This window comes from Alnus glutinosa, chromosome 6, assembly GCF_958979055.1.
Source record: "Alnus glutinosa chromosome 6, dhAlnGlut1.1, whole genome shotgun sequence".
In the NCBI taxonomy this organism is placed as follows: domain Eukaryota; kingdom Viridiplantae; phylum Streptophyta; class Magnoliopsida; order Fagales; family Betulaceae; genus Alnus; species Alnus glutinosa.
In genome coordinates this window covers 11482409-11491507 of record NC_084891.1, presented here as the reverse complement: position 1 = coordinate 11491507, position 9099 = coordinate 11482409, and the positions used below count along the sequence as shown (strand labels likewise).

Below are 9099 nucleotides of genomic sequence, written 5' to 3'. Positions count from 1 at the left end.
ATGAAGATATACCCAAAACAGCCTTCCGAACTCATGAGGGCCACTACGAGTTCTTGGTTATGCCTTTTGGGCTAACCAATGCCCCCTCTACTTTTCAAAGTCTAATGAATCATGTTTTTCAACCATACTTGCGCAAATTCATCTTAGTCTTCTTTGATGATATTTTGGTTTACAGTTAAGACATGGAAACACATCTTACTCACTTATCTTTGACTCTTGAGACCCTACGGCAGAATTCCTTGTTTGCCAAGTTGTCTAAATGTAAATTCGGTTGTTTGGAGGTAGAATATTTGGGGCACATCGTCTCAGCTCAAGGGGTTTGTGCTGACCCGAGTAAGATTCAAGCAATGGTCAACTGGCCGTTTCCTACGACCCTAAAGGCTTTGAGGGGTTTCTTGGGGTTAACCGGTTATTACCGGAAATTTATCAAGGGTTATGGCTCCATCGCGGCCCCTTTAACTCAGATGCTCGAAAAGAACTCCTTTGGCTGGACAGCTTTAGCTCAGAATGCTTTTGAAGCCTTAAAGCTGGCTGTGACTCATGCGCCTGTTCTAGCCCTTCCAAATTTCGCCCAGCCCTTCATCATTGAGTGTGACGCTAGTGGGGTGGGGGTTGGGGCAGTCCTTATGCAAAACCACCGTCCCATTGCCTTCCTAAGTCAAGCTCTCAAAGGAAAAGCCCTCCATATGTCGACCTATGAGAAGGAGCTTTTTGCTCTTGTAACAGCAGTTCACAAGTGGAGGCCCTACCTCCTCGGGAAATCTTTCCTGGTCCGTACTGACCAACAGAGCTTGATATTTCTGCTGGAACAGAAAGTGGGCACTCCATTCCAGCAGCGTTGGCTCACTAAGCTTCTTGGCTATGATTTCGTGGTCGAATACAAGAAAGGAGCGGATAATAAAGTGGCGGATGCTCTCTCTAGAAGGGATGCGGCTGCTACAGAATTCTCCTTGTCCATCCTATCTATTCCTGTCCTCAGTTGGATTGATGACCTCAAAGCTCAATATTTAGTGGACCCTAAATTGCAACTATTGTTGACTCAATGGCATAACAATGAGCTGAATCCCCGCCGGTACTCCCTCAGAGATGGTATTCTTCTATATAAAGACAGAATTATCCTAGGCAACTCCCAACAGCTTAAAGCTCAAGTGCTGCTCTATGTGCATGGGGACCCTATGGCTGGCCACTCGGGTTATGAGAAAACTCTACATCGTGCAAAGAGGGACTTCTATTGGCAAGGAATGAGAAAAGACATAAAGAAATTCATTCGGGAGTGTGACATATGCCAACAAAAGAAGTATGATAATCTATACCCGGCAGGGCTGCTACAGCCACTCCCTATTCCCTCTAGGGTTTGGACAGATATTTCCATGGATTTTGTGGAAGGGTTGCCTCTATCTCAGGGTCATTCGGTTATTTTTGTGGTGGACCGCTTATCAAAATATGCACACTTCATTTCCTTATCTCACCCCTATTCTGCGGCCAAGATAGCTCAGCTCTTCATTTTTCATGCCTTTAAACTACATGGAATGCCCAATTCCATTGTTTCGGATCGGGACACTACATTCACCAGTACTTTCTGGAGGGAATTGTTCCGCCTACAGGGCACTTCTCTTAAGCTCAGCACAAGCTATCATCCTCAGTCTGATGGTCAGACCGAGATAGTCAACAAGGCAGTGGAGAACTACCTCCGCTGTTTTACTCAAGACAGCCCTAAAAATTGGTCATCTTGGTTACCCTGGGCTGAGTTTTGTTATAATATGTCTTGGCACTTTTCCACCAAGTTGACCCCTTTTGAGGTGGTCTATGGTGTCCCCCCACCTAGACTATTGAGCTACATTCCGGGCACAACCCGGGTACAAGCAGTGGATGACGTGCTCCGTAACAGGGAGCAAATCCTTGCTATTCTCCATCACAATTTACAACAGGCTTAACAGCGTATGAAAAAATATGCTGACATCAAACGGACTGAGAGAAATTTTGAGGTAGGTCATAAAGTTTACCTACGCTTACAGCCCTATCGGCAAATGACTGTTGCACATCGCCGATCTCTCAAACTCGCACCTCGTTTCTATGGACCTTTCTCCATTGTTCGTAAGGTAGGGGAGGTAGCCTATGAACTCAATCTACCTAAGGAGTCCCGAGTCCACCCGGTTTTCCACGTTTCACAGTTGAAGTTGAAATTGGGATCCACTGTTTTTCCTGTGCCTAAGCTGCCTCCAGTGGACTCTCATGGGGTATTTCGGCCAGAGCCTGCAGAGGTGCTGGACCGCCGTTCCCGTCCGCATAACCACCGGGCTCTTGTGGAATTACTCATCCGCTGGGAAGGTCAGTCCGCCGATGATGCAACCTGGGAGGAATTTCACGGGCTTCGGAACGCCTACCCACACCTTGTGGGCAAGGTGTTTTGAAAGGGAGGGGTATTGTCACCGGTATATCCCTGAGGCTTGTCGGTGGAAGCCTTGGGAGAGTTTTGGGAGAAAGATTGAAAGGTGGAAGCTTGGAACTGAAGTGAGAAGGCGTGGATCAGACTTAGAGAATAAAGAGATACGTGGCAGCATGTGGGTGGAGCCTTGGGAGAGTTGGGAGCCAGCTGGGTTCAACCCCTTGAAGGCTAAACGGTTGCGTTTTGGAGCACTGCTGTAGTGCGTTTTATATGTTTTGCTTAGTCGTTTTGTCTTCTTTCAATCTAGTCGTTTTATAGGCTTTTATATGCGTTTTGTAATACCTGGTTCTGGGCGGTATATAAGTCCAACAGGTAATAGACAGAAGACAGCTTTTGAGTATTACGAAATTGCCGAATTATCAGTAATATACAGTAATATTCCATCCTTTAGAATTTTACAATTCATCTTCCCTACTAAATATCTCTCCATTCCCTCCCTAAAATCCTAAACACTTAAAAACCTGTTACACAAGCCTTCTCGTGAGAGGGACAAAACAGAGGTAAAGGAGGGAGAGAGAGAGAGAGAGAAAGAGAGATGGTTGTACTTCTTCAGCTTCCAAGATTTCACGCATCGGTCTTTCTCACGAAACCACCTTCTCTCTGCAAAACCCATTTCCATCTTCTCCTAAAACCCAAAATACCCATTACAATCAAATCCACTCTCTCAACCATCTCCGACCCAACGCAAAATCTCGCTATCCCGGAGGAAGAGACCCACGTCCAAGTTTCCCTTGAGAAGCTCTTTGTCCCTCCGGAAACCGACGTTCCTTCCGGTAGTTCTACTTCGAGTCTGAGTGCGAGAATCTTGAAGGGCTCGAATATTGTGCTGGCTAAGTACGCGAGGGACGCTCAGATTTCGCAAGCCGATTTTGTCAAAAGCAGTGTCAGGACTGAGGATTGCCCCTCCGATGGCCTCCCTGAGTTTGCGCTTGTAGGCCGCTCTAATGTCGGCAAGTCCTCGCTGCTCAACTCGCTTGTTCGCCGCAAGCGCCTCGCCCTTACTTCCAAAAAACCTGGTGAGACTGTTACTTATGCTGGGTTCACATTTTTTTTTTTGGGTTGAATTGGTTTTGTCGGAATCTTGGGCTTTTGATTTGTTTCATGTGCCATGTTGATGTGGTTGATTAGCTTAACTCATGGATATGCTATAAATTGAGAAGTGGTATGGTAAATTTGCAACCTTTTTTTCTTGTTAGTGTTGTAATGTGGATTTACTACATTTTGGAATTAATTGGGGTGAGTGTCTGGGCAATGATGCTGGTAACAAATGCTTATGCGAGTTATGTGAGTCAGGCTAAAATGGTTAGATACATGTGATTCTGCTCACGACTTAAGCCGTCTAATACATACATCAAAGGTGAATTGGATTACATTTAGAGTGTGGATCTCTTTTGTTCCTGTGAAGTGGGACCATCGTCGATGAAGTTTCCTGATCAGTGAATGACAAAAACTGTCAGGAAGATAAATGCTTGAGTTGTTAAGTGAGGCCTTAATGTTACACGATAGAATTCCAGTTGGACCTAAAGCTTAAGCGTGGGGTTTTTGACCTAACTATGCCACATAACCAATCGCTCTTGTGACTATTATCTAATGTGAGATTTAAGCAAACCTTTTTTTAGGATCATTTGTGTGGGCTTGTCCATGTGAAGCGTCATATACCCGCTCCAACTACATAAGGGACCTGTCACTTATTTATTTATTTATTTATCATCTATGTACGCACACCGGCTCTGCTTTAAGTGCAAAAGGGACCATTTTCTACTCCAATTTTAAAAGGGACCGCTCCTACTCTAATTTTGAAAAAGATAATTCACGGTCTAATTGTGAAAGGGACGACCTTCATCTACTTTGTCGGTCACTATCATTAATTCTGATATCACATGTTGGGGAAATAAAATATCTGGAGAGTCCTCACGTGAGATCTTGGTGTAACCTGTTGGGACCCCATCTTAACCCAAAAGTTTAAGACTATGGGTTTCAACCAAATTGCTACTCATTCTTGTGGTTATTATCCGATGTGGAAGTTAACCATTCACACTCTAGTGTATACTCCATCAAAACCGTAAAAAAAAAGTACCGTTGTTATGACTATCTTGAGTTCTTCTATACGAGATGATTCAAGTGTCACAATGGCACTCTCTTGTTACCACATTCACTAATTTATCCTTGTAAATAGACCTACCTGCTCAGAGATGTTCAATTTTTAGTACCTTATATGCGTTGTTGCTGTTATTCTCACTAATTTGTAATGCAATTCACTTGGAGATTTTGTAAATGAAGATTTCTGCATACTTGGTGATTTAGTCTTGCTTCGTATATTATATAAAGATGACGTGATAAAACACTAACAAACTTTAGACTAGAACTTCCTATTATATTCTGCTATGATCTTTAGTACATGAAAAGGATCTCTGAGTTAACTTTTCATTTTCTTTTTTGCATTGTAGGGAAGACTCAATGCATCAACCATTTTAGGATCAATGATAGCTGGTACCTGGTGGATTTGCCTGGCTACGGGTATGGCTGAAAGCTATAAGTACTTGCTTTTTCTGTGGTTCCTTTGTTCTTTTTCTGATCTGTGATTTTGGAGGTTGGAGCAGAAATTTTAGGAAATGTGAAAATTGGTAAAGTTAAGTTATATTAGATCAAATGATTGTTATGATATGAGCTGGTGCTTTTTAGGGCATTAAAAACTTTCAGGCTTTCAAGAAGCAGCACATCTTCTAGTTCTTGGATTCTTGTGGTTATTACTGTTTTATTTATACTGTATCGCCTGGTATAAATAGCCTTATATTGAAGCTTTTGTTGAAATTTTTATTTGCCTTTTATTTTCAAACAAGGTATAAAAATTCCACAATTCTCTCATAACTTAAGATTTTGCAAGTATTTTTTAACAGTTTGTTTTGTACTAGGACTTAGATCTCCTTTAAAAGAGAATCTCATTTGTCAAAATGAACAAGAGTTTGATCCCACTGTTTCTCCTGTTTCCTATCATTCAATTATTGTCATGACATTGTGCATTGTGTATGCCTATCATTCAATTATTGTCATGACATTGTGCATTGTGTATGCTGAATAGGTATGCAGCTGCACCACAGGAACTTCGCATAGACTGGGAGAAGTTCACTAAAGACTATTTCCTGAATCGACCAACTCTAGTTTCTGTTTTCCTTCTCATAGATGCTAGCATTCCTGCCAAAAAAATTGATCTTGAGTATGCTAGTTGGCTGGGTGTGAATCAGGTAATATCCTTTCCTGTAATTTTCTGCTGGAATCAGGAAAGATGTGAGGATGTGAATTAATAAAAATGACTGAAACTGGTTCTGAAAACTATGCGATCATTTTAAACTGTTAATCCCATGTATATTGACTTAATTCACATGCTTATATTGATAGCCGTCAACAGTAATGGTTTACATTTTCCATCTGTCAACTCCCAACTTTAGCTGTTCAGGGCAAGTTATGGGCTCCTTCAACCCGGAGTGGATTCTAGGGAAAGGGTAGAGCACTAAATATATTGGCAACACCTATATATATAAGGCCTGAGTTCCTGAAGAAGTATTCAATTACAGTTCTCAGTGAATGCTGCGTTTTTTTTTTTTTGTCTTCTATAGATGATGAATGTGGTTGCTTGGACACTTGGTTCGAGTCCTTCAATTTAATTAGCAGCCAAACTTTCAGTTTCTTTTATGAATGTATTATGAATGGGTTTCATATTCTCTAGTTGGACATAACTATTTATTTGTGAAAGGGATGAAACAACAAGATGAACAAGAATGTGATGTATGAGAGTTTATATACTGTCTTTCAGATTCCCATGACGTTGATCTTCACCAAATGTGACAAGCGGAAGAAGAAAAAGAATGGAGGGAAAAGAACAGAAGAAAATGTGAATGATTTTCAGGAGTTGATACGAGGCTTCTTCCAAACAGCACCACCATGGATTATGACTAGCAGCGTTACCAATCAGGGTCGCGATGAGATACTACTGCATATGGCTCAGTTACGGAACTACTGGCTCAAGCACTAGGAAGTACATGTCAAGCCTTCCTGTCCCAATTAGGTGTGTGATTCTTAAACCTTGCTATTTGTGTAATATAATCAGCATTGCTGTAGTTAAGGCTGTAAATCCGTACGTAAGATTTTTTTTTTCCCCTCCTGTTGCTGGTGGGAATAGAAATTCTCAAATTTTTAAGTTTACACAATATATTGAGATGGCTTTGAATTATTGCACGTGAAATCTTGTTAAATTTCACGGCAGGGTGTGTTCTTGACAAAGAAAAGAGGTAAGTGCTTCATCCTGATGTACGAGATTGTTTATTGCTGATTTCTACCATTATGAAGCGGTGAGGCAGCAGTAATCAACAGATGGAAAAAGAGGATATTCAGAAATCAGAAGGGTTGAACTGGATATTTTACAATAGGAGCCTGCAAGTGTCACTATGTTACAATTCGATTCCACGGAATCCTTTTTTCGTTTTCTGTTTTGGTAACTCAGGTTCAACATTAAGAAACGCAGAAACTTTTGTTCATGTTGAGACTTTTAAGTGAAAATATGGTTCTTGATTGCACTGTCTATAGCATCACATAGTAAATCTACTGAAACATTCACTTATTTTAGTCAAAGAAAAAGTTGGAATGCCTGAATTGTTGCAGTTGAATTGATTGCTGCCTAAGCCAGAAGCTTCAAGGAAGAATAAGGAAGCTAAGAAGCCTCAGGAACAATATATTATTTTGCCTATTTCAGACGTGTCAACACACTTCCACGTGGTAGAACCCCATGTCAACTACGGCCCCATTATGTGCTATTGAGCTCCTCTAAGCCCATCCTCCAACTTCCTCCTCTCATTTTCTCAATGCGCTGGGCCTCAAGCTAGCCATCAACCTTCTCAGATTCAGCACGATGGGGGCTTTAAAGCGGGCTCTGTTGCGAATGTGGTTTATTCTTCTTGCTTATCTGAATATTTTGTTACATCCAAGAAGAATTATGTCTCTAAATACGGTAATTCCTTCAGCCGTAGATGTAAAGTTATGGATAATTATGTCTCTGCAAACACTAATTTTATGGACATATTACCATCTCGCTAATCTGTGAAATCCACGACTCCACCGGCTTAAGTAAATTAGCCCCCCTTCAACCTTCTGCCTAATAACAGCAGTCTTAAGGAAATTAAATTTTTTTTATTTTTTATTTTTTATTTTCCTTTCTGGTTGTCTTAAACAATTAAACCTAAACGTGAAAACATCTTGACAAAAAGATAAAAACTAAAAGAAACAATATCAAAGCACAAGCTGCCTGATAGCACAAATATTTTCCTGTTGCAAATATTGAGATGAACTGGTATGAAATTACAAAAATACCTCTGATTATAACTGACTGGCTCCTCTCCAGTTGATTTTCAACTGGAGAAGAATTGATTTTCAACTTGGAGAGGAGGCAGTCAGTTATAATGTGAAATTACAAAAATACCCCTGATTATTACTGATGTGAAATTACAAAATACCACTAGTTTATTACTGACCGGCTCTTCTCTAGTTCCTTTCAACTGGAGAGGATCCTAGTCCCAAATATTTCATATTGCCATAGTAATTAACATCTAGACTAGACTCGCATTGTTGGCAACTGATGTTGTAATAGTGTAATGTTTGGGTGTTTGATTTTTAAAATCAGAATTGAATTCTTATTTGATTTGCAAATCTCGAGGCAAAGAAAATGTGTTTGGGTGATGAGTAGAATTTAAATTCTATTTGAAATTGTGTTTGGGTGAAAGTTGTATGATATTGTTTTTTCATGAATAACCATGATAGGAAATGATTGGATGTATGAAAGGTTGTGTATAATGATTGGTGTTATGAAAAGAGTGTAGAATAATGATTGAAATAATAATTATTTATTATAAAAAAATATGAAGAATTATTATTTAATTTAAATAATTATTATTTAATTATTAATGGTTTGAATGATTGTACCCAAGGGTTGCTTTAGCAACCGATGTTTTTCCCTGCGTCAGCTCAAGTGGGTCCCCCCTTGGAGTCCGGTAGTTTTTGAAATAAGAGGGGTATCCGGGTTTTTTTGAGTTTGAAACCGAATTGTTATTCAAATACCCAGCTTTGAAGAAAAACCTAGATAGAAAACAAATTCTTTTTCGTTGCCAAACGGATCATTGGGGTTTAAGTCTTTGTCATTAAGTTCTTAAACTTTTTTGTTTGTTTCCTTATACCAAGGTGGGTCTCCCCTTGGAGTTCGGTAGTTTTTGAAATAAGAGGGGTATCCGGGTTTTTTTTGAGTTTGAAACCGAATTGTTATTCAAATACCCAGCTTTGAAGAAAAACCTGGATAGAAAACAAATTCTTTTTCGTTGCCAAACGGATCATAGGGGTTTAAGTCTTTGCCATTAAGTTCTTAAACTTTTTTGTTTGTTTCCTTATACCAAGGCTAAGGGATAAGATATCCCTAAGCCAACCACTAAGTGACAACTGACCCTTTTTGTTTTAAGATAAAATCTCTTATAAATTACTCTATAACCCCACCATCTATTAAATCTATCTTTTATTATTTGACCACATCTATTTAAATTCAACTACAACTTATCCTTACAATTAATCATTTATTACTCTAGAACTTATTATCAGTATTTTATCATTATAATTCA

At 39.9% G+C, this 9099-nt stretch overlaps 1 protein-coding gene across 3 annotated transcripts; it reads left to right on the top strand.

Annotated features, from left to right (window-relative positions):
• The first annotated feature begins 2885 nt into the window (after positions 1-2885).
• On the top strand, positions 2886-7543 carry LOC133871953 (GTP-binding protein At2g22870). 3 transcript variants are annotated; one of them, XM_062309431.1, is made up of 5 exons: positions 2886-3462; positions 4894-4963; positions 5526-5688; positions 6258-6509; positions 7103-7543. In XM_062309431.1, exons 1-4 carry the CDS (start codon positions 2982-2984, stop codon positions 6474-6476), a joined length of 933 nt encoding a protein of 310 aa, XP_062165415.1. In that variant the 5' UTR covers positions 2886-2981; the 3' UTR covers positions 6477-6509; positions 7103-7543. The 3 variants fall into 3 exon arrangements, with proteins under 3 accessions (XP_062165415.1, XP_062165414.1, XP_062165413.1); XM_062309430.1 differs by lacking the exon at positions 7103-7543 and adding an exon at positions 6708-7017; XM_062309429.1 differs by lacking the exon at positions 7103-7543 and having other exon boundaries at positions 6258-6674.
• The last annotated feature ends 1556 nt before the right edge of the window (positions 7544-9099 follow it).